At 42.5% G+C, this 27,835-nt stretch overlaps 1 protein-coding gene and 1 long non-coding RNA gene across 2 annotated transcripts in view; one reads left to right on the top strand and one right to left on the bottom strand.

Moving 5' to 3' along the window:
- The first annotated feature begins 47 nt into the window (after positions 1–47).
- LOC142360865 (uncharacterized) lies at positions 48–25,619 on the top strand. The gene is made up of 3 exons (XR_012763465.1): positions 48–442; positions 4,693–4,813; positions 23,739–25,619. It is a non-coding gene; the product is annotated as an uncharacterized LOC142360865 (long non-coding RNA).
- IMPA2 (inositol monophosphatase 2) overlaps positions 19,009–27,835 on the bottom strand; it is a 21,543-nt gene continuing 12,716 nt past the window's right edge. Inside the window, exons 5-8 of the mRNA XM_075416492.1 lie at positions 25,613–25,721; positions 22,167–22,275; positions 21,841–21,992; positions 19,009–20,992 (exon numbers count right to left, since the gene is read on the bottom strand). Coding sequence (XP_075272607.1) covers positions 20,877–20,992; positions 21,841–21,992; positions 22,167–22,275; positions 25,613–25,721 — 486 coding nt within the window. The 3' untranslated portion in view covers positions 19,009–20,876. The remainder of the gene's footprint in view (positions 20,993–21,840; positions 21,993–22,166; positions 22,276–25,612; positions 25,722–27,835) is intronic.

The following is a 27,835-nucleotide window of genomic DNA, read 5'->3' as shown; positions in this document are numbered from 1 at the left end:
GCGGCGGGGCGGGGCGGCCCCGCGGCCCTTCCTTCGCCCGGGGCCGGCCTGCCCCAAGCTGCCCGTGTCGGCGGCGCCGGGCCGCGGCCGGGCTCGGAGCTGGTCCGGGGCCGCACCGGCGTCAGCGGCCGGGTGCCAGACACCCCCCTTGGGGAGGGGCGCTTCGCCTCAGCGTCTGCCTCGGGAACGGGCAGGAAGGATTGTTTGGCGTCCGAGCTCGGCGCTGCCTGTTACCTAGATACAGCTGATACAGTGACACTGGAAGCCAATCTTGCCTGAAGCCTCTCGGCGTTAGAGCACGTCAGCAGATCAAGCGTCTCGGCTTCTGATTTTAGTGCCTGTGAGTAAGCTTACAGCTTGGATTAACACATCCAGTAGCTCCAGTGGAGGTGTTCGGTGTCATGGCTGCAGATGGGAGCAGTGGCTTCTGTTCACTGAGCAGGTACAAAGGCAGTTTTTCCTTTTCATGCATGCCTATGGGCACAAACACAGTGGTTTTTGACTCTGAAACCCAGTTCGGCTTCTCAGAGCCGTGCAATCGCTATTGCACAAGGAAAGCAGAGCCAGGAGCCGCAGAAACCAGCTCCTGGGCAACAGCCTGACCTCAGGCCAGCCTGAGCCTGGAAACCCCATGGCTGCTGCTTGTGGAAAGGCCCCTGCCACCAGCACCCGGGTTAGCCCCGGGGTCGGGAATAAGGAGTTACCTGGTCACCCGGGCTGTTTCACCTGCTTAAAGCATAAGAGCCACTCACCATATTTCGTTACCCTCCAGGCTTCTCCAGCAGGCAGGCTGACACCTGCTAGGTGTCTTTGGTCCTTGGCTTTGGGGCCCTGGATTGCTATTAAAAAGTCAAACAAACAACCTTTCAGCTCAGGGCAAATTGTTTTCCTGTATTCCTTCCCAGCCCAGCAGAGTACATAGCTCCTCTCCTCAGAACAAAGCTTAGACCAACAGACTCCCCAGCAGGTAACTGAGCCCAGACTTTTCTCTCTTCCTCCTCCAGCTACTTAGGGCTTGCAGGTGTGCGGGGACTCATCTCATGTGTTAACCCCTTCTTTTCCTGTTTTCTATGATGATTAGTTTTGTTCTGCAATACGTCCCTGGCAATATGTCATGGAGAGTGGGAAACAGAGAACAATAATTAGTTCTCTGACCACTTGGACTCCAGACAGCCTTTTTTCCCCTGGATTTGTACCTTGTGGTTGATTGCAGACCACAGCTGAAGTTATGCGAAGTGGTGCTTTTGTTAGGAATTCTTACCACGTGTTTCTCTACTGTTGAAAAACCCGTGTGCATACTGCAGCTTTGCCTGCTGCAGAGGGAGGAAACAGGAGAAGGTGTTTTGTCAGATGGTCCATCTCTTCCTACCATTGTTTGTGGAAGAGAAGGGAGAATGTCCCATAGAAACCATATGGAAATTGCAGTAAGTTTAAGGATTTTTCTGAACAAGCTGGGGCACAAATGTCTGGAGGAGGTGGAAATTTTGGTCTTGCGGAGGCTTAGCTTTCCTCCGCTCACGTGCCTTTTCCCAGAGGTCTCTGCAGAGACACCCAGGTAGTACAGCCACTGCCAAGCAGACCCTGCGATGCAAGGCCTGCCGCAGCTCTAAGGCAGGGACAGCGTGTTTTGCAAGTGGTGTTAGTGCTTCAGCTTGCATGGCAGTTGTAACTAATACAAATGCAGATATTGACTTAAGCGTAACAGGAAAAACATGTCCTTTTGAAGGTCTGACCTGATCTGTAAGGAGAGGAGGGTGTTACCTGTAGTTTCACAAGCTGCACTAATGCTCCTTTTTTTCTTGAGCAAGCAGCAGTAAAGCCATCAGATGGGTAAAATCACTGACCTAGGAGCTGGGCACCTCAGTAAAGACGTGTTGTTGAACACCAGCAAGACAGCGTGCAGATGAGAGGTGTGCAGAACCTACTGTGGAAGGGTATACAACAGTAGCATGAACCAAATCTGGCTGGCCAGGGCAAAAAATGAGATCTCATAAAAACAGAAGTGACAAGATAACATTCAGTATCGAGACACTAGCTATAAGAGGCAGAACCATCCTACTCTCTTCCGGGGAAGAAAAACAAACCGTAGATTGAGGTGAGGAGGCCAGTACATTTGGCAATGTTTTGCTTCAGTCATCACTGAAAACATTAGTGACGCAAGGGACAAAGTACGTGGCTGATGTTGAAGGGAGTGAACACTGGAGGTGGATTTAAATAAGGAACTGTGTTAATCCCTCTTACTAAACTACTGTCTTGCTGTCCCTTTGCTGAGGTGCCATGACTGACTCCATACGTGTTACCTCTTCACTGCAGTTCAGGTTAAGCAAGTTTGCTTCAGTCACTCCTCACAGGGGTCATACTGCTATGAAAAAAAGTCTGCAAGTGGCATGCTTAACAGGGAGAAGGCACTTGAAGTAGTTTTGTATGCAACTTCACATTGGTGAGTGTGCAGTATCAGACCAGGTTTTCCTTACCACCCTTCATGAAAAAAGTTGACAAAGTGGAACAAACCCAGAGGAAAGTAGGAATGATCAGAGATCTGGAAGCATGGTGTATGGGCTGTGTAGTTTGGGAAATAGGAAGACTGAGTGGAGATGTGAATCACGGGCTGCAGTGATTTTAGAGAACTCCGTGAAGAGGAATGGAATAAAATTGTCTTTATGCCTGCAGGGGCTTAACGTGTAGGGAAGGGAAATTATATTTTCCGTTAAGAAACATTTCAACTTTAAGGTGACTGTTAGGTGCTGGGATCAGTTGCCTACTGAAGATGTGAAGTCAATTAGGTGCAGACCTTGCTTGAGCCAGTGTTCAAATGACACAAAGGGCAAATGAGGACACAAAGGATGAATTTGAACATTCCTTCTACTTCTCAAAGCTCCGACAGATTACATGAGCAAGATTAAAGCAGAATAAAGTCTTTCTGTACCTTGCCTCCCTTGACCTAAGAGGGGAGTGCAAGGAGTGGACAGATGTGCTTACAGCAGCGTTAGCAACAGAGGTAACAGATTACTAGGGCTGGCTTCGGTTTGTGAAAGCTAACCTTCTGTTCAGCCTTTCTGCCCTTTCCTGTTTTCAGCTAAGTCAGATGCTGATTTCTGTTAGAACCACCCTTGTGAACACCACTAAGTAAATTCAATTATTTCTTATCCCTTCCATACAGACCGAACTTTCTATTCTTCACTGTATCCTCAAAATAACCATAGTTGTTTCTAAACTGCTTTTACTGTTCAGCAGATTTCTATCTCCACTGCCTCTGGCTCTGCTTTGTTTCTGTCAGGCTGTTCACGTTAAAGATTTGGTTGTTCATTCTTTATATTTGTGTTAAGCACTACTGCACCATTGCTGAAAGTTTTTAAGAGCAAGTTAGACAAGCATCCATCACAGAAGGCTTAGATACAGTTGTCTGTTTTAAGATAAGACTGTGGAGTAAATGTCTTATGAGGTTGCTTTTACCGTGTTCCATCTTTTTCATAATCTTTTTTGATGAAAGCATATTTCATAATGCCTAACAGCTTTGCAAGAGCCACGGAGTGTTTTTATCAGCTGTACAGGAGGGGACGAGGCTCCTCCTTAAAGGTGATCTCGCTGCTCTGCAAGGGTATACAGAAGAAGCTGGGAACTCTTTTTTTGCTAATTAAAATCCTCTGTAACTGTCTGGAAATGGTTCTGTGGCTGGCAAAGATGCCAATGTTGAAAGCCCTATTTGGACAAAAGACAAACCCTTGGCTTCAGTGAACCATCTGGCCCAGAAAAATGTTCTTTATTATGAGATTTCATGGGTGGGTATTTGGTTTTATTTTGTTCTTTTTGGTTTTCAACGGTTTTAACAATAGGATCAAGACAGTGTTGATGGATGGGCACATGCTGTATACATGGGAAAAAATACCGTGCCAAGAGTATTTCAGTAGTGTGAAATTCTTTGAACGCAAATTTCAGATTTTTGTAGTTAGACAGGATATTAAAATCAGAAGGTCAGGCTTTGCCCTCATTTAGCCCCTTTGCAGTACTGTATGTATGAATGAATTGCAGATATTTGTAGGCAGCATTTAGCTGAAAGGTGACTTTTTGAGAGCTACGTTGTGACAGCAGTAATGAAAAGCAGAGATGTTGCACATGAGATTCATTATTGAAGATGATTTACTGGAAAATTAATATTTGTTTATTCTGATCATGCCAAGGATAATCTGAAATCTTTTATGTTACATTTCAAAGGTTACGACTTCAAAAATGTATAAGCTCCAAATAAAACTAAATCACTGTTAATTTTTTTTTGTTTCTAGCAGCTTTACAATTTATTATTGTTTAGTGATACTCCCCACAGGAAGAAAAGAAAATATTATTGAGACAGAAATATGATTATTTATTTTGAAAGCTTTTAAATTTTGTTTTATGAGGCTTTTCTGCACAAAAAGAGAGGTGCTCAAGTGTGGAATTGTCCCATAACGGCACAGCAATGTTATGATTTTAATAGCAGATCCTGAAGAGACTCCAGGCAAAACTCCAGAACTACTGACCCCCCGACTGCACTGTGAGCTCACACTTCTTTATAGCTGCACTAATTAATTTAAAACGTAGATTTAAAAAAGTCTTCTTGGACAAGGAGTATCTCTAGTTTATGTCTTATATGGCATGCTTTCACAGCTTAATTAAAAATAACAATTATTGTATTTTGTTTTTTTCCAAAACATAAAGACCAAGGCTAGAGCTGTCAGCCAGCTTAATGGGTGACTTTCCTGAGGATCCTGCTGCATTTGAATCAATGTGTTTCAGCTTGTGACGTGATGACCTCTGAGCTTGATCCGTTGTTTTTAAGGTATGCACGAACAGGAACTAGAATCATAGATGCTAAACAGTAATCTGTGTGCATGTGAAATTTCCAAAGCAGTTCCACTAGGAAATATTTAGGGACCACCGATTGAAACAGACCAAGAAAAATATTGCTGTGACTTACTACTTTTAGATTCTGCTCAGGTGCTTTTTGTCTCTGGATAAAAAGGCTCTTGGTAAGCTGCAGGAGCTCTCAAAGTCAAGTGAGTGTCAGACCTAGCTTGGAGTCCAAACCTGACTTCGGAGCTGAATGCCTGCTGAGCAGAGCTGGCCTGCCTCTGTGTCCATCCCTGCAAAATACCCACAGTCAGTCTTCACACCGCAACAGGCCTTTTTTTACACTGCGACTATTGTCATATGCACGTAGCTGTCTTATAATCCCTTAGGAACAGGAGTAGTTGTTCAGCGTTGGGTTGGTCTGTGGTGCACCCCGACACCCACTGGTTTCCCTCAGGCCTGCCTTTAGGTGAGTCAGGCTGCAGAAGGAGGGCGATGGGTTTTTGCCATAGGGTTGATAGTTCCCAGATCTGAACAACTGAGCCTCACTATTCACCCCTCTCTTTCCACCAGCGCTCAACTGCAGCTGCCTGCCCCTGGTCACCTCAGCCCCAAAGTCCTGGTGCTCTCCCACCTCAGGACCTCAGGTTTCTGTTCGTGCCTCCCCTGCTGGCCCCAGCCCATGTAGCTGCCTCCTGGTCTGTCCGCCACTCAGCTTTGCTGGTTTTGACTCTGACCATCGGGTAATATGCCTGACAAATCCGGTTAGTGTGGGTCACGACACTTCAGAGCACAAAGTTACTACACCCTTTCACTTGTGGTGGGGCAAGAGCCGGTGAGCATTGATAATAAGCCGGGATGATTCTCAAGAAATCATGCCGCTTGTCACTTGGCTCCAACCAAGCATATTTTCCTGGTGGTCTACCGTCCAAGTAGCACCTGGCCCAGCCTTGCTTAGTTTCTGGAATGAAGTAAGTGGAACATGTTGAGGAGGATATGGGGCTGCCAGCTTTATCTCACGGTCACACTTGAGCCATTCTCTTTCTGACAGATACTAGGGGCATATTACTACCACCCGATAACAGAGCTCTTAAGCACACCCAGAGCTGGAATATTCACTGTCATATTCACTCATGATCCTGTGATGAGTGACTCACAATGACTCTGTTCCTGTAATGCCTTATTGCAGAGTAACTTTGGAGCCAAAGAGCCAGCGCTAGTGTGGATGTCATTCATTCTGCTGGCTTCCATGAGGCTCAAAAAACACGTTTATGGCTACGTTCGTATAGCAGAGACCATGAGCTTCTTCCACAACAGTCACCAAGGTTAAATACTTTTATCATGGAAATGGAAAGAAGTGCTGTAACTTTTCTGGGTGGTATCATTGCCTGGCAAAGAGTTGCCAGAGAAGTTGTATTTCTAGTTGTTTTGCTAGGCTAGGTGACTGATAAACTATTACATATTTGCAGTCAGAGCAAATGGCTGAAGTGCTTTTGCACAGGTAGGAGTCCCACTGGCTCTGAGTCGCTGAACTCACAGCTTTGTGCATGCTGCTCCTTCCCATAGAAATAGACTTCACGTCCCCTAAACAAGTGGTCAACTGTGTCCCCTCCTTCCCTCTGCAACGCTGACTGAATACTGATTTATCAGATTGTTGCTAAGCTTCTGTACCCTTGCTTATAGGTGGTTACTCTAAAAAGAGGATTTGTCCTCTTGTTAGAATGGATCCAGTAGTCTGGTCCCCTGTAGCCTTTCTCATCTCCGTAGTGTCATTCCTTTTTCTCCCCCAGGTAGACATGTACACATATAACACCGTATGCGATGGCACTAGATTCCTATAATCCGCTCCATGTCCACATAGTTGGAGAGAGTTGAGCAATCATATAAAATACTACCAATCTTTTATTAAAAGAGTCTTAGACTGCTTTCTGCCCCCAAACCCAGACAATGTTATTGGCCTGTCTGAATACAACAGAAGTCTTATAGCAGCTTTTTGAGGATGAAGAAATCTACTTCTTTTTATAGTTTGCATGACATATATGTGTATGTATATAACAGCTGTAGCCTCTTAATTACATGGTGATTTGTTGTAATTATGCAAGTAATCTCCCACATGGTCAATGGGGGTACTTCTTGTGGAAGGTGAGAAATGCAAATGGGTCATTCTTGCGATAATTAATTCTCTGTTCATCTGATGGATTTTCCCTTCAGGCCCAGCTGAGTGGGTTAGCAAAACAAAGACAGATGGCAGCAGATTATTCCAAACACTTCTTTATTAGTGGGTAATCAGCACAGATCCTCCCCCCTCTGCCCCCTTCACTTAGGGCTCAGCGAAAGCCCATTAAGGAAATGGAAAGACTGCTGTTGATTTTGGTGGGCACTCAACAACTTTCTCAGCTAAACTTTGGCTTACTCATCATTTTTTAATGTCCTGATGTTGGGTTCTTTTGTTTGTTTTTAAAGAAAGAAGAAAGCAATGCTGATGTAGTCACTCTTGGGGACTACTGGGGGAGAGAACAAGCTGTACTTTCATATGCACAATATAGTGCCACAAGCATATCCAAGGTAAAAGGTCAGCCCGTTTTAACTCTTTGAGTTTTATGCCAATTAAGTTCAATTTTTATGGAAAGCATAAGGATGAGGGATCCGGCTGCAATGTGTGCTCTGGCTGCCTTCTGAGCTACGTCCCCTGGACAAGGTTGATGGGGAAGCTGGATTTGGGCTTAGTCCAGACTTGGGAGCTCAGGTCTGCTCAGAGTGGATTCTCAAAGGCTCTTGGCTTTAGGTGCCTTGTGAAGGCTTTGGCCATCCCTGCTGAGATCTGCTAGATGCTGCCTACTTGCTTCCACTTTAAGGCATGCTTTCTTAGGCCAATCTGTCATTTTGGTCTAAACCTTGTTGCTGTTCCTGAGACAACTTTGTACAGATTGGTTGTATTTAATGTTATTTCGACAGATCTAACAGAAGCACCTTACCCTGCTTCCACATATTAACTATATTCATACTGAATTGGCTTTTCAGCATAGCACGTTCCTTTCTGTGATGCTGGCTCCTGCCTTTTGGGCCACAAAAATGATCTGAGGGCTGGAGCATCTCTCCTACAAGGACAGGCTGAGAGAGCTGGGGCTGTTCAGCCTGGAGAAGAGAAGGCTGTGGGGAGACCTTATTGCATCCTTTCAGTACTTAAAGGGGGCCTATAAGAAAGGGAGGAACAATCATTTTTGGCAAGGGCTGTTGTTACTGGACAAGGAGTAATGGTTTTAAACTAAGGGAGGGTAGATTTAGACTGGATATAAGGAAGAAATCTTTTACAGTGAGGGTGGTGAAACACTGGAACAAGTTGCCCAGAGAGGTGGTAGATGCCCCCTCCCTGGAAACACTAAAGGCCAGGCTGGATGGGGCTCTAAGCAACCTGGTCTAGTTGAAGATGTCCCTGCTCAGTGCAGGGGGTTTGGGCTAGATGACCTCTAAAGGCCCCTTCCAACCCAAAGCATTCTATGATTCTACAATTCTATCAGTGTCAAATCACAGATCACAGAATGTTAGGGGTTGGAAGGGACCTCTGTGGGTCTATTTTGCTTCTTACAGTGGCTACATGTAGACTCATGATCCCTTGAGATGAATCCTTTCTGTCTTAGATGATGTGTTTAGTCTTTCCTCCTAACATACATACTCCTAAAAGCACAAAAATATTAAGCATGCAGTGCTCGTGCGTTGTTTGACAGAGGCTGTGCAAGCCTTAACCAGCGATGTATGCACAAATTAATTCCTCTCACGGAGTTCAAGGAGAGCCGTAGGGCGAGGTTTTGAAGCACTGCTCTTGTGCTCCTGTATTGCAGCACATCAGCAATGCCAGAGGTGCGGAGCGAGTCTGTTGCTCACCCTGGCCGGCTGACTGGGACAGGTGGGGGAACTCCAGTATGGTCAGTGTGTACCCAGCAGGCAGGACAGGCACGGGTGGGTCCGAGTGCGTGGACGTACCACTGAGCACTATGGGCAAGCCAGCCTGGCTGAGCTAGCCTCTGGGAAAGGGGTTTTTTGGTGTATGGCCAGACTCGAGTCAGGGCAGGTCACAGCTCCACAAGCCCTGAGCTGTACGGGTGGTGCGGGACGGCAACATGGCCACGGGCAGCCCCAGGCAGCAGCTGCCAACTCGTCACACCGGTGCCATTTGAGGACAATGAGAGCAGAAAGGGATCAAATGTTGCTAGACCAATAACCACATCAGATTTTGCTAGACTGCTTCTGTACAACCCTGAGAAGGAAATAAACAGGCGCCTAAGGGTCTTGTGTATGCACCCCCCCACATTTCTTCATACAACTCCATAAACAAATACAGTCGTGGTGATTTCCAGATAATATTCTGCTTTTGCGTGGCCTTAAGCCATCATATGTATTTGCTGCCTAAAACGCCATCACGTGCACTGGCTGTTTGCTTTAGAAAGGGCCTGAAAGCAGGCGTTTTGTCACAGGCTCTCAGGCATGCATGGCTGATGGCATCTGAAACGTCCCCAGGTGCAGGAGGCAGAGCGGACTCAATAATCCACCTGAAAACAGGCTGAATTTACAGACTGAACATGTCTTTCAGAGCGAGCTGCTCCGTCAGACGTTCGTGATCCGAACGCTGGTCAGAGATGTGCTGTGTCCCATTGTGCTCTTTTCCCTCTGGCTTTGGCATCTCCTTTCACTACTCAACAGAATCGGGGTGAACAGAAATTTGCCCACCTCTGAAAATAAAATCCAGAAGTGTTGGTAACTGCTGAAAGGAATCTCTCTCAAATATCACGTGTAGTGTCTGCTCTGGTTTACAAATGTTTGAAGATGCAACAAGATTGCTGCATAGTTATGTTTCGTTTTAGTGATCTGCTTTTTGCTTCTCTCCCTCAAAGCCCTTTGATACATGCAAAGAGCCAGAAAAAAAAGGCCAAGAACTGTTGTTTTCTAGCAAACAGAGGCAGCAGTCAAAATTCAATGTGGGTAGGAATAAAAGGTTTCTGTTGGTTGAAAATGACTTACATATTTTCTCTCCATTATTTTCTAATTATCAGTATGTGATTTCAACACCAGTTCTGATTTTAAGGACTTAAAATGAATATGCTTGTCTGTCAGCAGGTGGCTCTGTGTTAAGACCAAGCTCTATTCTTGATGTATGCACAGAACTGGAACCGTTCCAAACAATCTAGTTAATTTTTCAAGCCAACAGGAAGATAATAAAGGCCTATGATTTGTCAGTAGGAAGGATATTTGTCAGGGGAAAGATAAGAAAATGGAAATCTCTTGCTAGGAGGGAACCATGGCAATGCTGGTATTACCCTGCTAGAGGAAACATCATCATTTTAAGAGTAGCCATGTCAGGTCTGCTAGACATGCAAACAGGTTTTCAGGTGATGCATCAAGCATTTAATTTCTGTTTGAGGGTTTGGGTTTTTTTGCTTCCTTTAAAAATCCCTACTACTTATATAAAGGACATTTTCAAGGTATGATGTCACTGAGTGACAACAGTGTTAGTGGAAGCACTGAAGCTTAGGATCTTATCTGTTTTACTGCAGTAGATAGGCATTTTTGCATTTCTTTCAATAGGAGTAGGTTGGCTCCTCAGCGCCTCATAGTATCGGGCTGAGGGTTGCTGCAGTGGCTTTCTGGCAGGGCTGCAGATCAGACGGATCCTGAAGCTAATCTAGCGGCTCCATTAATGTGTAACACTACATCGTTGTTTGAAGTTGTTTGTGTAGCTATCAATACAACATTCATGATCTAGCCCAGGAGGCTTTGCAGCTATCGAAGGTAAAGGTAGACTGAGCGATCCCCTGTACCCTGAACTATGCGTGTGACTGTTTCTCAGTTTGGCATTTTTCAGTCCTTCTTTGGAAACCAAGTTTACATACTGCTCTGCACATGTGTCTTGACCAAAGGAAATTACAATTTAATTAGATAAACAATGTAACATGTGCTGGGTAAATGAGAGGAATCTGCTTTCCCAGTATTTCAGTATTATCTTCTTATTTTAATGGTGGGAAGCAGTTGTCTTTTGTAAGCAGGTGAAAGGATCCTGTGCAAATGTATATTTAAGAGCCTTTATGAACATATAAGGATAGTGAATTTGAGTTAGATTTTGAGAGAAAACTGGCTTATACTGGATGATTGGGCTGTGGAGACAGTACAGTGTTTAAGGAGGGGGCAAAAAAGGAAGAGTATGTTAGCCACAGCTAAATATTCCTGGCCATTTCCATAGTTCAGCATACAGGTTGAATTAAATATACGTACAGCACTTATGCTGAAGATGTTTTGATCTTTTTCATGAGATTCATAAAGAAACTACATCCTTTTCTGAAATTCAGTTCTGACGTATCTTCTAGTCATACCAATCCTGTTCTGCGACATTCTGCTTGGCAGTGAATTATTTCTCTGTAATTAGAGCTTTATTTTCAGTTTGTTTGGGGAGGATTTTTGTTTGTTTTTAGTATTCTGCTTCACTCAAGGTATTGGTTTACATAAGGTAAACCTAAAGTGAGACTTTAAGGGAGCAAAGCAGTAAATCGTATTCCTGAGGTTTTGTGTGTACCTTGCTTTTCAATACAGCCTTGCAATGGCAGAGAGCTACTGCTAGTCACATTACTGTCACACTGCATTGCCAAGAAGAGTGTTCCAGTCTTTTGGTTACAGACTGGTGCACCTGTTGTTCAGTTTGCTCTTTTTGAACTTTAAAACAATGAAGATCAGTTTAGATCTCCAGGCGTCCCAGGGTATGGTTGTTTACTGCTAACATCTGTAAGCTGATGGTGCTTATTCTCTTTTTCCTTGTGCTTTGGAAAAGATGTTGTCAAAGGGTCCTGTAACAGCTGCTAAGGAAGGATCGCAGAATTGCAGAATTGCTGAGGTTGGAAGGCACCTCTGGGGATTGCTTAGTCCAACCCACCTGCTTAAAGCAGAATCAACTAGAGCAGGTTGCTCAGTGCTGTGTCCAGTGGGGTTCTGAATATCTCCAAGGATGGAGACTCCATAGGCTCTCAGGGCAACCTGTGCCAGTGCTCAGTCACCCTTCAAGTGAAAAGCAAACAAACTCTTGCTTATGTTTAAACAAAATTCTTGTAGTTCAGTTTGTGCCCGTTGCCTTTTGTTCTGTCGCTGGACACCGCTGAGAAGAGTCTGACTCCATCTTCTTTACTCCCTCCCACCAGCTATTTATGCACTTTGCCAAGATCCTCCTGAGCCTTCTCTGCTCAACGCTAAATAATCCCAGCTCTCTTAGCCTCTCCTCCAATGTCAGATGCTCGAAGCCCTTAATCATCTTAGTGGCCCTTTGCTGGACTTGCTCCAGTATGCCCATCTCTCTCCCTTGTACTGGGGAGCCTAGAACTGGACCCAGCACTCCAGCTGTGGCCTCACCAGTGCTGAGCAGTGGGGAAGGATCACCTGCTGCAACCTGCTGGCAGCACTCCTTCCAGTGCAGTCCAGGACACTGTAACGCTTCTTTGCGACAAGGGCACAGGGTCAACTCCTTGTTCACCTCCAGGTCTTTTTTGCAAAGCTTCTTTCCAGCCAGTCAGCTCCTGGGATGTATAGTACTGGTGCATGGGTCTCTTCCTCCCCAGATGTAGGACTTGGCATTTCCCTTCATTGAACTTGATAAAGTTCCTGTCTGCCCATTTCTCCAGCCTACGGAGGCCCTCTGAATGGCAGGACAACTATCTGGTGTACCAACCACTCCTCCCAGTTTTGTATCGTATGCAAACTTGCTGAGGGTGCACTCTGTTCCATCATCTAGGTCATTAATAAAGAAGTTAAACAGTGTTGGACCCAGTGTCAACCTCTGGGATAATCCACTAGTGAGACTGTCTTCTGCTGGACTTTGGGCCACTGATCACAACCCTCTGGGCCTAGCTGTTCAGCCAATTTCCAATCCACTTCAATGTCCACTTATCTAGCCTGTACCTTGTCAGTTTGTCTATGAGAATGTTACAGCAGACTGTGTTGAAAAGCTAACTGAAGTCAAGATAAACATCAGCTGTTCTCACCTCATCCACTGGTCCAGTCATCACACCGTAGGAGGCTATCAGGTCAGCTAAGCATGATCTCCCTTTCATGAATCCATACTCACTATTCCCAGTCACCTTTTTGTCATTAATGTGTTTTGAAATGATTTCCAGGATTATTTGCTCCATCAGTTTCCCAGGGAATGACGTGAGGCTGACTGGCTTGTCATTCCTGGGGTCCTCCTTCTTGCCCTCCTTGATGACAAGTGACATTTGCCTTCTTCCAATGCTCAGGAACCTCCCCAGATCACCACAACATTTCAAAGACTATCAGAAGTGGCATCACAACAACATCAGCCAGTTCCCGCTGCACTTGTTGGTGCATCCCGTCAGATCCCATGGACTTGCGTGTGTCTGGTTCAAGAGGGAGAGCTTCAGCTTTAAAGCAGGTGCCATGGGAAGAAGCCTCACTGTGATGTTTTCCAGGTCTTTCTTCAAAACATCTTCTACCAGCTGGTCTTGGAATTGGCCAGATAAACTCCTGTAGCAGGGGAGTGCGCTTAGGGCCCTGACTGAGTTTGTGAGGCTGGATGTTAGGATGAACTGCCTGATTTGCAGAGGGGTGAGTGGGCAGTGGAACCTCCACGGAGCCATAACAGTGATAAAACTCTGGGTTTTGCGCTTCTGTCAGTGGGGAGAAGAAGGAAGAGACGATGCAGAATTTACAGGCTTTAATGATTTCTACTCTTCTATGGCTACTATGAGTCACTTTGTACTTATTTCATCCGAGCATCCTTTTCACGTGTGAAGTTTGACTAGACTGCCTCCTGAGTGGGTTTACTACTTCTCAGTCTCTTCTTCAGGAACTGGAGAACTGAGAACAGAAATAGCTTGATTAAAGCTCACGTGCTCACAGAACTTGCTTAAACCGAGAGGTGCGTACAAAGTGAAAGTTTTTTACAGATAGAACAACACAGACTTTCTTTTATTATTATAATAATAATATTGATAATATATATTTTTACCTAAAAAAGACAACCTTATCATATTTGAGAGTTTTCCTAACTTGCACACTGGTCTACTGATTTCTGTGATCATCGATTTTTAGCATTCATTACTAAATAGTGAGAAACTCTTTAAAACTACAGTTGTATATGGTACAGTACAAAACCGATGCTGGTTTCCAAAGGACAAAGAATAACATTGCAAAAGAGAAACACAAGAATACAACACAGACATTTCTGCATTTTTAAAATATGTTTTTGTGATGAAATCTCTGTATGATGGAGATGATTTTAAGTTCAACCGATACCAGTGGGTGGAAAGCGTTCTCTGAAATTGCATGTGCTTACATGAGGTCTTTGGTTTCTTGATCCAAAGTAGGTCATCAGATATGTAATCCATCTTTGCCTTGACTTTATAAAACATCTAAAGGTAATTATTCTTAGCTTCCAATATAATAATTACAGAAGAAGGAAGTCTTAGACAAAACTATGGATAAGAAAAGCCTATGTCAATTATTAGAAGGTCTATATGAATTGTAATGACTTTCATGTCATTACATCACTTAGGTTCAGATTTACTACAGACTAGCAAGTCAGTGGGGGATACGCTGGTGTAAATAACCGCCCTTAATCTCTTTTGAAGTCAGGTTACATCTGTAAGACTAATTCCTCCTCCCACTGCTGTTTTATTGTCCGGATGAAATAGTGCAGGAATATAGTGCATCTGAAAAAATCTCCAGTGAAATACAAGTGATTTTCTCCAAAACTTTGGAAATGCAGTGTTAAAAATTGGTGAGCATTGTACATTGTATATTTATTTCCACATTTGCAAAGTGAATGGAAAATGCTAATATTCTGTTACTGTAGCATGTCTCGCCCCTTTTACAAATAGTAAATGATTACACCAGGTGCAGGGCAGGAGAGAACCAGCATTGAATTTCTAAGTTTCTACGTATATGTATAATAATGACTATATTTTACAGTAAGAGAATCATTAAAATACATGCTGTCTGAAATGTTAAGTGTGACCCTGAGGCACGCTGAGCACCTGAAATAACACTTTAGAATCACCCAGTGCCTCCAGAAGTCCTGACTACGTGTCGCCTGACAGATGTAAGTATTTGTATCACAGAAGGCCGTTAGCTGTTATTTCAGTGCAAAGACAACTGATAGTTCTGCTGAGTTACAGCAACAGTCATGCCGTGCCAAGAGCTTCACAACATCACCAAAGTCGTGTCTCCTTGTGCCAGTAGAGGCTTTAGCCCCCGTTTTCTTAAGTTGGGCTTACCGGCATCATCAGGTGGCACTGCTCGACAAGACCAACATTAAACAACATCTGGCAAGAGAGGATATCTCTCAGGAGATCTCCTGTTTCTCAGGAGAACAATGTGTCGCTTATTGCAATGGACAAACAAAAGTGATGGAATTCCGATTTTAGTTCCGTGTTGTCTGACAGCCTGGCTAATAATGCTTCAATTCATTTCAAAATAGAATAAACCAGTATTTCCACCATGAATATATCTAATTCACGATCTTACAAGAGACCATTAGTGTCACAGTATTTCGAATCACTGCTGCATCACTGATACAGCAACGGTGCACTTTCATACATAGTGCTGCTTTCTCTAACTGCCTTAAATTCAAATAGCACCATCGCATATTTATGGCTAAAAGAAAAGCGCTGTTAAAAGACACAGACCTTGCACACTCAGAGAGGTTTCCAGCTTAATGTGACAAAGTTTATCCTTTCCCTACTGAGCTCATTAATACCTAACATAAGCTTTCTGTGCAAAGAATGTGTCTGTGAGCCTTCTTACCTTGGCGAAGGTGTCTGAATAAATGTTTTTCTTTCCACTGATTAATACTTTGGATTTGATTGTGACAGGTGGCTGGAGATACAGACACTGAGAAATTTTAAGATAACTTTTTTAAGCCTTTGCATGAATAATTTGTAAATAAAAAACCTATTCTGGTCTCAGTTGTCATCTATTATATATATGTGTATATAAATAAAACATTATTGTTCCACCATTCAACTAATACTGAAAAATAAGACTGGATGGAAGTATGAGTAGTATTTTTTCCGGATAGTATTGGCACATATCCATTAGTGGTGATTTTGACTGTAACTGCTAGGCTTTCCTCCCTAGGAAGGAGGGAAGAAAACGCTCCTTGTGGAGCTGATTAACGTTCCACGCTACAAACTCGGCATTGCTAAGCCAGAGGAGGCTTTCTCTTCCTGCGATTAGGTAGAAAGTTCTGCCTGTGAAACATGGTTTTTGCTATTTTTCTCCTGCAAACATGTGCAATTCCACTGATTTATCCAATTCATCTCAGTAAGCATAGGCAAGAAGACTCAGACCTCAATTTTGAATCCGTTTGTTTCAGAGAATTGGGAAGCAATAGTTTTAATGGCTGTATTATAAAAATCCTGAGTATTCACTAAAAGAGTAACTAACAGCTTTTAGTAAAACTGAAAGTCGGTACCTAGCTGAAGAAAGCACAGCGTATTAGGCTGTGGTATTAACGGAGCACGCAGTGGTAGTGCGCATAAAAGGCTGCAGAGAATGAATGTATAAACGCTGTATATTAGGGTATGCACTGAAGTGTTCAGGGTGATTGAATGGATTTCAGTAATTGTGTAACAGCGACTGCAATTAAAGAGCCTTCTGAACATTAATTAATTCTCATACCATCTATATGAGGTTGGTCTGTCTGTCTGTCTTGTTGCCAGGCTGCACTGCACTATGTTGTTTGTATGCATGGATTCCATAAAAGCATACAAGGGAAATAGCACATGATTTTTTGTAACTAAAATAGTAACATTTAGTATACCAAGACACAGAACTCCTCTTCCCTGTGTTGTGAAATACATACCTTCCCATTCTGTGATGAGAACGGGCATACTTCGACCTCCAATCCATTTTACTCCAAAATTCACTGTGTAAATATAATGGGCTATAAAGTACAGAAATACAAAACCCACTACTCCAATGCATTTTAAAACTAAAACTTCAGGAGCAAAACCCCCATAAATCCAGAGTTAGTGTCAACAGTTCTCCCTCTTTTGAACAGAAGTAGTTCTTTTGCTACTTGAACGCAGCATGCTTACAAAATGCAGTACCCTATAGTGCTATTGTCATGTCTGGTGCATGGATCACAAGGAAATGGAAATTCCTTTTTTCGCTGTTGGTGAATGTTTTGTCACATTCCTTAGCATTGGGGAGATGTTTTATGAAAGACTTAACTGTAACTCACTGTAAAATGGAAACCGCTGTAGGAACCGTAATTCTGACTTCTCTACATTTTCAGTCTTCATGATACAGTACTGAGAGAGAGCACATTTTTGTAGTTTCCCTACTGGCATAAAGGAAAAAAAAAATAATTAAACAGTCTTGGTAGCTCTAGGAAGTTACCAGGAAAAAAAGATGCTGTCTGTCTTAATTTGATAGAGTGGCTTAAGTCGTATTTCATTATTCAAAGATCCCCTTGCCCATCTCCTGTACATACACTGAACAGATCCAGCCTCGCTGACGGAACAGCATAGCTCTACTACTGATAGTAGAGTGGCTGGTGGGAAGTGATGTTTTTATCGCTTTAATTGAAGCCATTGCCAACAGGAACCACATTCGAGATGAAAAATGGAGAACGCTGCCTGTGGGGCCCTAGGTAAGTGCTCCAATACATGCAAATCTCTTTAATATCGTGAGATGAGCTAGCGTAATCAAAGGGAAAATATCAGTCCTTCAGCACGTATGAAACATGCCGGTACTTGTTCTGTAAAATCTGACAAGCTCAACAAGACACACTGCAAAGGCATCAGCTGCTGACTCTTCTCCTGGAGTTTACAGCTCTTTCCGCTCTTTATTCTACCAGAATGCGCTGTTTGAGGCCAGGCCAGCAAGTCTGGAGGTATCAAACATTCTCCACCAGCGAGCCAGTGAGGGATGGTGACATGAACTGGCACAGCTCTGGGGAGCCGAGCCCCGTTTGCTTACAGAGGAAGCACTCGCTTTTTGGAGCGCAGGCATCTTTGTGCCAGCATTCATGGAGAAGATCTTCGCTGTCTTGGACGCCTCGTTACAGATGCACTTAGGTACTCTGTAATGTATGTAGTGAAAAATACCTGCAGCATTTTACAACAGCTGGTAGGGAAAGGAGTCCACATGTTTAAGCATTTTGGGGGATTTAAGTTGCTGGCTAATGTGCTAGCGTTATGAATGCTTGCGCTCACACGGAGAGCTGCTGGACACATCTATTCCGCGACAGCGTGCTGAGCAAAGTTTCCTCTGGCTAGCAAGAAAACACAAAGGGAGGACGAACTCTGGTAGTTTATTTCAGTCATTATGTGTAGGCAAAGAGTTTTAAGGCTGTACTTTGATGAAAACTTCGAAGTGGCATAATGTGGCACCATCTGTGAACGCAGCCGTCCCGCCTGCCCCCTTGCTACCCCCTTTGGCGCCTGAAGTCAGCTGCTCATAGCGGCCAGGGGCTGGATTGGCCCGGGAAAACGATCTGTCTGTAAATAATCCCTTTTTTGTTTACTGGGGTACTTTACAGGCAGATCACTTCACTCATCTGGTCCCCTGGAAGGGTTCAGAAACGTTTGTACTGGCACACGGGCGGCAGAGGAGGGGAGGGAGACAGGACTGCTGCTCCACACACACGCTGCCGGTTTAACACACTTGAGCTACAGCCCAAGTGAAAACCGAAACTGCACCCCGGGCACAAAAAGCGAACTTGTGAATGGGTTTCTGTGCCTTCCCCTTCCCACCACGCTTGGCTCCCAGCTTCGCAAATCGCTGGTGTACACCACTGAAGTCGATGCATGGATTTCCCTGCTGCGTCGAGCCCTGGGACGCCAGAGCACACCAGCCCTAACTGGGTCAGAGCCTTTCTCTGTACGAGCAGGCTGAGCTGCTTCCCGCACCCGCTCCTCTCCCAGAGAGATGGGGGGACGGGGTGAGGAGGGGGAGCGGATGAGGTGGGGCTGGGCTTCCACCACCCTTGATCCCCTGCCAGTGTAAGCTTCCTTACGGGGCTTACGGCCATGGCACGAGTCCGAGAAAAGCCCCGGCTGCTCCCACGGCTGCCGAGGCTAAGCACCCTGGGATCAGAGCGGTGCCACCGAGATCCGCATCTGTCACTCGGATCTCCGCTGTGCTCAGAACGTGGGGGTAGGGTGAATAAAAGACAAGCGAGGCCACTAGTATTTATTATTTGTATTATTATAGCACCCTCAGTGCCTAGTTGTGGACCAGAATCGCATCCTATTAGCACTGTGCAAACCCAGAGCCAAAGTACTACAGTCCCTGCCCTAAAGGGCTTACAATCTCCGTTTCCGATCAGGGGGATACAAAGTGGGGGGGGAGGAAAGGGAACAGTGACAAAATGTCAATCACTGTGACAGACAGCATTGGTTTCCTGGTGAGAGCCATCAAAGCTCTTAAATGCTTTGTTGGATTTAGACATTCTTCACACAGTCAAGACTTGTGCAAAAAAGCATCAAGAAATCTCACAGAATTTTATGTTATATTCAGTGAAAAACATTTTTCATTGCAAGAAACACATGTAAGGTTATTTTTAAAAAATATCGTTTAGTTTGTATTTCTAAGCAGATATCTGAACACGTTTACAAAGTCTACACATGCAGTATAAAAAGAAAGTTAAAAATTTTGAACCATCTGTTACTTTTTGGCTCATTCCTTTATTTAATTTGCACCCTTGCAAACAAAAGATATCTTTTAATTTTTTTAAGAAAAAAATAGAAGTGATTTAATTTCAACTACTTTCCTGGACACTGTTGTATTTTTCCTGTGCTCATGATTTCAAAAATAATCTAAATAGAAACAATCACCTTGGTGGGATTAAAACCAATGCTAGATACAAGGACAGAGAACAACTGTGTATTTAGGAAATGTATGCAACTGATTCTACAAGTTTCTCTGATCAAAAAGTGTGATAACAACTTTGTGCGAGAAGGGCATGTGATTTACAACTTTTTGCAAGCATATCTTATGTGCATATTTCAAAGATCTTGCCTGTAAGGGGCAAAATCCTGCTATTCTGCTCAAAGTTTCTCTGAAATCAACAGCTCTTTGACACTGTGCTCTATTCCGCTGGCCTCCTACTGTGTCTCATAGTTAATACTGTGAATAACTCAGTGGAGTTCAATATTCCTGGTTTTAACTGTAATTACTCTATGGTAGTAAGCGTTTGCAAGTTTGAATATCTTACAGAGGCCTGTAGGACAGTATGATCTACCCCCAGGCAGAGGGATGAAGGGAAACAGGGACTAGCTGGCCAGGTTGTAAAATCATTAAACATTTTCCATGATCAGCTCTGTTCTTTGCTATTTGAATAGCGCCCACCAAAATCACACAAGCAACCTATACTCTTTTACCTGAAAATAACTTCCAATATTAGCTTTCTTCTATGCATTCTCTAAATTGCTGTAAACATCCAAGATAACCATATATATATACACACACACACACACGGTGTGTGTATATGTGCATATACATGTATAGGTGTACATATATACACACATACACACAGACTTACATATATGTCCATATACATATATACGGATATATAGCTATGACATAGTTAGGAAACAATTATGTCATTTTTATTGCATTCTTAAGTATCACCAAACAAGGGTATTATAGGCACACGTCTTAACTACTCGTCCTTACTACAGTCCTAAAGCTCATTTACCTGAGATCTGCATCTGTAAAAATAAGGTTCCATTTTTAGCTGCATGTTACAAAAGACTAAGTATCAGCCCCACAGATATGAAATTACAACTTAATTCCCAGACTAGTTTACTACAAGTAAAATATGCTACCTTATAAAAAAGATACTGCTGAGAGAGATACATATTAAAAAGGAAACACGATTCTTACAGGTTTAAAAATATCCCTATGCCTTCCCACATGGTAATAAATTTATAAAAAATGTTTGACACGGAAAATCTCCACAGAAAGCATTCTGCTGAAATCACGTACCCTTTAAGCCACCCATGTGGCAAAAGTTACATAGTTCAGGAGGGCAGACTCCATATTACAAGCGTTTAATTTTCATCATCCCGTCTGTAGTGAATAGTTTGTATTTCCTGAGCTATGAACATAGCCATCTCTCTGGTGCCCGCAGCAACCACTCGGCAGGACATCAGATCCAGAGGTCCCCCTGAGGACAAGAGGATTGATGAGAACCATCTTAGGTGATATAAAAAGGCAATGTAGTCTTAAATATAAACCACGCTGTAATTAGATAAGGTCAGAAACACTGAAACAACTTCATATGTAGCTCCTTTTGAGGTGGGAAGGACAACCTAGTTCAGCAACTCCGATCTGGAAATCTCTGGCAAAAAAATTATTCCTGAAAATTCTAGGTAAGTGCCAAAGTATGCAACAGAAGCAGCGAATGTCTAAATTTGTTCAGTATCCAACAACAAATGCAATATTCCTTTCTGTCAGCAACAGGAAGGGACAGAAATTAGTTCAATCAGATACCCTTCTTCTTAATCCACCACATCCTTCCACAGTATCCACATACTGGCCACTGTTACTCTGAGATCTGTACCATATAAATGAATAAAATAATAATCTGGAGACTGTGCTGTCCTTTACTCCCTCTGAGTAGTTCCTAGTCATACACGTTCAGACGCATACCTGAGAGTCCTCCTTTCTCGCGAGGTTGTCTCTGCCAAAATCTGCTTGGAGTCTTGGCGTATCTACCAATCTCCTGGGCTAGTTCTTTACTGTAAATCTGATGCTTTAAGGGAACTACTCAAAGCCACAGGAACACAGTTTGACTCAGAAGACCTCTGACGTGATGAAACCCCAGGCTGGAATTACCTCAGTGTGTTACGAATAACCAGCCAGAGCCTAGAGGAGAGTGCAGACGTTTCTACGGAATACTGCTAAGAATGAGACAGAGCCACAGGACAAGGACTGTGTTGAGGTAACACAAGTTGCCCAGAAATAGCCACTCTGTCCCCAAGAAGTCAACGAAAACAAGGATATTTTGCTCACCTGACGTGTCTATCACAGTGCCGCCCGCCTCTCTAATGATGACAGTGGCTGCTGCCAAGTCCCAGCAGTGTAACCCAAACTGGTAATAGGCATCTGCCGCGCCGGAGGCCAGGTGGCACAGAGCCAGGGTCGAGCTCCCGATGACACGGACCCTAAACCCCGCCAGAAGGGAACGTGGTAACGTAAAGCAGAAAATGCCTTTGATTTCAACTTGGGCATGGAGATCGCAAAATGTGCAATGTACGTGGCTGGTTTTGGTTGGTTTTTTTCCTTTCTTTAATGACTTTTGGCCACGTATGCGAGACATATATTGTAAAGTATCTTACCCGTGTGCTTGGGCCTTGAGCAATCTCTCAATGTTACCCAGGAACAATTTCAAAGTTGCAGGGTCACGTTTTGGACCAATTTCTGTTAAAATTAAGGCCTTCGAGATATCTGCAATGTAGGTAGTTGTTTCCGTTAATTCAACAGCTTCCAGGTAGATTCTGGAAATTCGTTTTTAAATTAAATACTAATGGACTTTTCACAGGAAAACAATTTTCATGTCCCCTTTTTTACCCCAAACTCTTTCACAGGATAAGTGACAACTTTGCATAAAAATTCAAGCAAGACTAGATTTCTCATATCAAATGGTCTGATCTAAATACACTTTTTTAAAAAAAGAACAAGAAGATTAAAACCAAGAATGCATTCTTACATTCCTTCTCTTTCCATACATTGCTTCATTTCGTTGACTGGTCAGCTTTTGGCAAATTCACTAACATTAGCAGTCAACTAAAAATAATCCAGTGACCTAGTAACTACTAATGACGCTAATCTAATCATATTTGAATACAGGATGGTTCTTGAATAGGGAACTTTACTGTAAACAAATGACAAACATTTGGGAATACAAGAGGAAAGAAAAGTTTCTACCTAAATCACCATTTACCCAGCTATGCACGACTGAAAAAAACCCTTTCCTACCACAAACTAAAGCATTATCTTAATTAATAATACTATACAAAAGTTACATTTGTATTGTGTTCAGCAAGGGCAATTCTGACCTACAGCAGATGAGGATATCAGCCTTAGGTACAGTCAAAGCAGAGACTCTCAGTGACTTTCAGGGTCTTGAAGTAGTCCTCAACGTGAAATCGGAATATTGGTAGTACGTAACAAGCATATGCCAATGTAGGTGGAGATGGCTGATCAAACGCCAAGTTTGTGTGACAGCTGAACTTGCGGGCGTTAAAAGTATGACAAAACTCAAAGGTTTAGCTGTTGATTACTTACTAACTAGGCCGTGCTCAAGTGTCAGGCATCACCTCCTACCCTGGGTTAAAGGCTAGGCATTCATTCAGCTAGGGAATGTCTACCCGGTTATTACAGCTAATTGCGTAAATTGAAAATTCTTAGCAGAAGTAGCAAGGAGGTTTTCAAAAGTGGATTAAGCTGGAGTGAGACATCATTTAATTAAATAGGCTACCAATGAATTTAGTATTGCAGAGGAACATTCTGGATTCAAGCAATGCAGCAAATGGTTGGTGAGTAACAGGTATGTAATTGGATTAAAAGTTGCAGGGTATCACAAAGCTTAACTGTAGGAACACAGATTTAACAACTGCTTTTTAAATTACCACATTACAATATAGAAACACCAATCCAGGCATGCTGCTGGGTATTCATTGTTTGGCCACCACTGAAAACTCTGGATGGTGAGAGCAATCTGCCTCAGATGTTTTTGCATAACAGACCCTATTTACAATTACAGAACATTTAGTGCTCGCCTCATTGCCAAACTGCACCAAGCATTCACACCACACCAGTCATAGCCAGGTCATAACTAAGACAGTTGTTATTTTGAGTTGTTAAACATATTTCTAATCCATAAATGTATCTCTTTAATTTTTATCAAGGCTACAGGTAGAAATTCGGTGAAGAGACTAAGGCAAGGAAGAGGGAGGTGTCTGCTTAGGAGAAGGAGCTGGCTGATCACAAGAATCAACGGGGTTTCAGGAATTCAAGGTACAGGAGAAAATTTACTGACTACTCACTGTGATAGAGGCCAGAAAAATAAGGAGGCTTGGTAGAAGAGATTTAATAGTGATATGGACAGATTTATAAGGAAAAGACCAATTCTGTTGACCACAGAAGGTTGAAAAAACAAAATACACTTACAATATTAGCACACGTAAGGCCTGACCTGGATCTAAGCATGAGAAGAAAGTATCACTCAAGATGAAAGGGAAGATGGATCCTTCACTTAAGTGTATCCTGACTAACTGCACTCCCATACCAGACCTCCAAAATCTGGATACCAGACCTCCAAAATCTGGCATTGACAAACAACAGCATTTGCCTGGACTGTGATTTCAAATGATTAAATCTGAACAATGAATTGTATAACGTAGATTAATGTTACACAACAGTCAGATTTCCTGAAAACAAAAGGTGTGAAATAACATGACAGCCTGGATCTCCAACACATCATGCACTGGTGAAGGCTACTTAAGTTCCAGTGGCAGGTACAGGGAAACACACTCTCTGTTCCAGGGTGGGTTTATTGCACTGAAACCACAGCCCTTCCAGGAAAAGAGCAACTGTGATTTCATACACTTAAAACATCAGTACAAGTGAGACTAAAGAAGATCCATCTTTACTGGTGAAACTGCCCACCACCAACTGATGTCTCCTACAAAAAAGGAAAATTTAAAAGCATTTGGAACTGCAGAAGGTCCACTTCCCTTGCTATGTTCCAGACAACCATGTAGACTGGACGTCCAGAGAAAGGACAACAAAAGCAGCATGTGCCAAAATTGTTCCTTGCTCAGCTGGAAACCAGAACTCTCTGACTGCAAAAGCGAGAGAGGTGCAGTTTGCTCCATCTCGCCAAATACGGAGACCCCAGCTCACTATTAATTTAGAAGAACAGCCAAACTCCCAAATTTCAGGGAAGTTTTGATGCAGGGTATGCTTGGGGCACTGTAACAAAGCTGTATATTAAACTGCTTGAATTTACTGTGTTTCAAGTTCATTGAATCTCTTTTTGGGGTGAAACTACCATCTCCTGTGTGCAATGACGTACATTTTTGGCACATCTGCTGCTGTCTGCAACTGAGTGTGATGTTCTCCTCTGCATTTTGATTGATTAAAAGAAGACTTCTCTACCCACATCTGATTAATGTTATCTGTTATCATCAGGTAAACAGATACATCTATGACTTGGTTTACCAATAAAAGAATTCCATTAAATTGTTGACTAAGTGTTGCTAGCTATATGTATGTTGAAACACACCTCACACACAAAAGCAAGCTGTTAAAGAACCCCTAATGAAGCATGCAACCTTTAGTTTACTGTTAGCATGTATGCCTACAGACATAATACACTTTATGACGTACAACTTTATTGGAAAATAACTGAATAAGGGCTGCCATAGTACTCTGAATTTGATTCACCATTCCCATTGCATCTTGCTCACAAAAAATTACGCCAATGTAGAGCTGGAATGAAACTGGTGAATCTACTCATCCTTCCTTGTTTTAAACAATGGTTATGAAGCAAAAAAAATAGGATTATTTAAATAGTTCATATTCAGATGTATATTTTAAAAATAAGATGAGGAAAGTTGTGATTTTTCAGAGAAAAACAAACACATAACAACAAAATTATCATGCAGGTGAAATACTTTCCATCAGGATAATGATGTTCATTATCCTAATGATGATTTGCAACAACTCTGAAACAAAATTAACATATTCCTTTTAGAGTTCTAACAAAATCTAGACCAACCTGTCTCTTTTGATACCTGAAGCCTTTTGCCATTACAAAATGCCCCTTGACCTCTTCTACCAGTGTATAATCGTTCTTCAGTGCAGTGGTAAATTACACCAAATTCAAGCTTTAAGATTTTGAAAAGGAAAGAAATGAATGCAACTCAAATTACTCATCATAAATATAAACAACTACTAATGGCAGAAAGATCAGCAATATTTTAATTGGTACATGTAATTAAAGATTATATTGATGCTAATAAACTGGAATAATTTTACTATTACTGTGATATTGAGATACAGGTCATATAAAATTCAGTTTATAAAGAGAAGTTAATGCAATCTGTTCGTGATCTTCTAAACTCTTACTTGCAGCTTGTTTGTGTTCACATTAGACTGGATTAAATGCTAAATTGAATTAAAATTCAATTGTATGTTTTTATTGAAAGTATCCAAGTCCTCTAAGGCCAGATTCTGAATGCTTTACTTTCACTAGGGAGCAGTTACACCTGGAAGTAATCCCACTGGCTTCAGCTGGACCCTGAACATTTGCAGCCCCAAATACATAGATACAATCAGTCTTGCATCCAAACTCGGAAGTCATGGCACGCTTTTTACTAACAGTGGATGCTTTTATATGCACTTCACCTTCCATGATGCATTTAATTTGCCTGTCTTTTCAACCAAAGTAGTGCACTCCAGTCACTTCTTCAAATGTTGCTCTGCAAAATCCTGTTTACACATAAAAGTGAGAATCTCATGAAGTCACATGACTCCAAGAGAAGGACTTTGAAGAGAAATACCAAATATTGTGACCCTCGGTGAAATCTTGAGAATGAGCAACACTGGAATTTTTGAGGGAGTATCTGTTTTCCAATGAGAAGAGGGTCAGAATTTGACCCTTGATTTAAATCCAAGATACTTAATATTTCCATTACTTCAATAGCTTTCACCAAAAGATTTTAAAGCACTTTACAAACTTCAATGATCAGCTCCTAAGATCACCCCTAGGTATGTACTATTAGCAATATTTTATTTCAGGGTGGACAGATACACAAAAATTCAGTCACTTGCCCAAGGTCACAGAAGAAGTTGGTAACAAGGTCAAGAAAACATCTCAGATGTTCTAGACTCCAAATCTTTTCCTGCTGCCCAACTCCATTCCATGTGAATAATCATTGGTGTTCATCAGAGACAATTCAAAGGGAATAGACTGTCCTCGCTCCCTACCCTGAGGTCCCATCTAAACCAAGGGGTTTTCTGAGGAACATGCTATTAATAGACTCTTTCCCTGAAGACATCTGCAGGAAATTTCTTCAGTACTGTTCAAGGCTTACATTCAGGCCAGTTCCCCTGTGTGTACTTTGGCTTCTTTTCAGCATGCTACTTTTTTCTGTTTTTCCCATTTGTTTACTGAGGGAGATTTAACATAATTCCTTATTTTTGTTTCAGCTTTGTTTACTTTACATAACCCAAAATGTGCAGCATCAAAATCAGGATGGTGTTCTAGAAAACATAAATATTAGAGAATGCTGTCTGGTAATAGTATGTAGTATTCAAAAGGACCTTTGGGAATGAACAAACTTCAGAAAAGCATGGAAGTGTTTCTCTGCAGTTTCCATGTTTGAATGGTCTAACTAGAGAAGTACGCAACACTATTCTGTTTAAATCAGAAAGAGCCACTAGCACATCTGAAAAGTATGTTGTTATTGTACAGAATTCTTGCTGGCTTCACTTATACCTATACGTATATTTAAGATCGTGGAATTAGGCTGAAAGAGGCACATTCCTTGGCAATCTGAATAGCTATTTCTTCTGTATATATCAAATGGTAAACCGGCAACATCTGAAGAAAAGGTGCTAGTGTGAACGAGTATCGCTAGGAAACTCAAAATAGCGCATATGAAGGCTAGGTACTTTTCCCCCCCACTGTGATCAAGGTCTCATGTGGGAAATACAGTTATTAGACTACGTTAAAAAAACCACAAAGGCAGATTAAATGAACTAGGCCTGTAATTTTGCACTCTTCATAGAAATCAGGTCTGAACTGCCTTGTAGCACCAGTTAGCTTTCACAGATACTGCTAGCAGGAAAGAAGCAATATGTTTAAATTATGAATAGGCAGCACTATATTTAACTCACTATGTTTTTGTCTTATGAAACCTTGTTCACGCCAGTACTCCCTACTTCCCCCAAATAAATCTTGTAATATTTATAATAATTTGGAAGAATTATCTTGTAA

This window comes from Opisthocomus hoazin, chromosome 3 (genome assembly GCF_030867145.1).
Source record: "Opisthocomus hoazin isolate bOpiHoa1 chromosome 3, bOpiHoa1.hap1, whole genome shotgun sequence".
Lineage (NCBI taxonomy): Eukaryota > Metazoa > Chordata > Aves > Opisthocomiformes > Opisthocomidae > Opisthocomus > Opisthocomus hoazin.
This window is presented reverse-complemented; position numbering and strand designations above follow the sequence as displayed.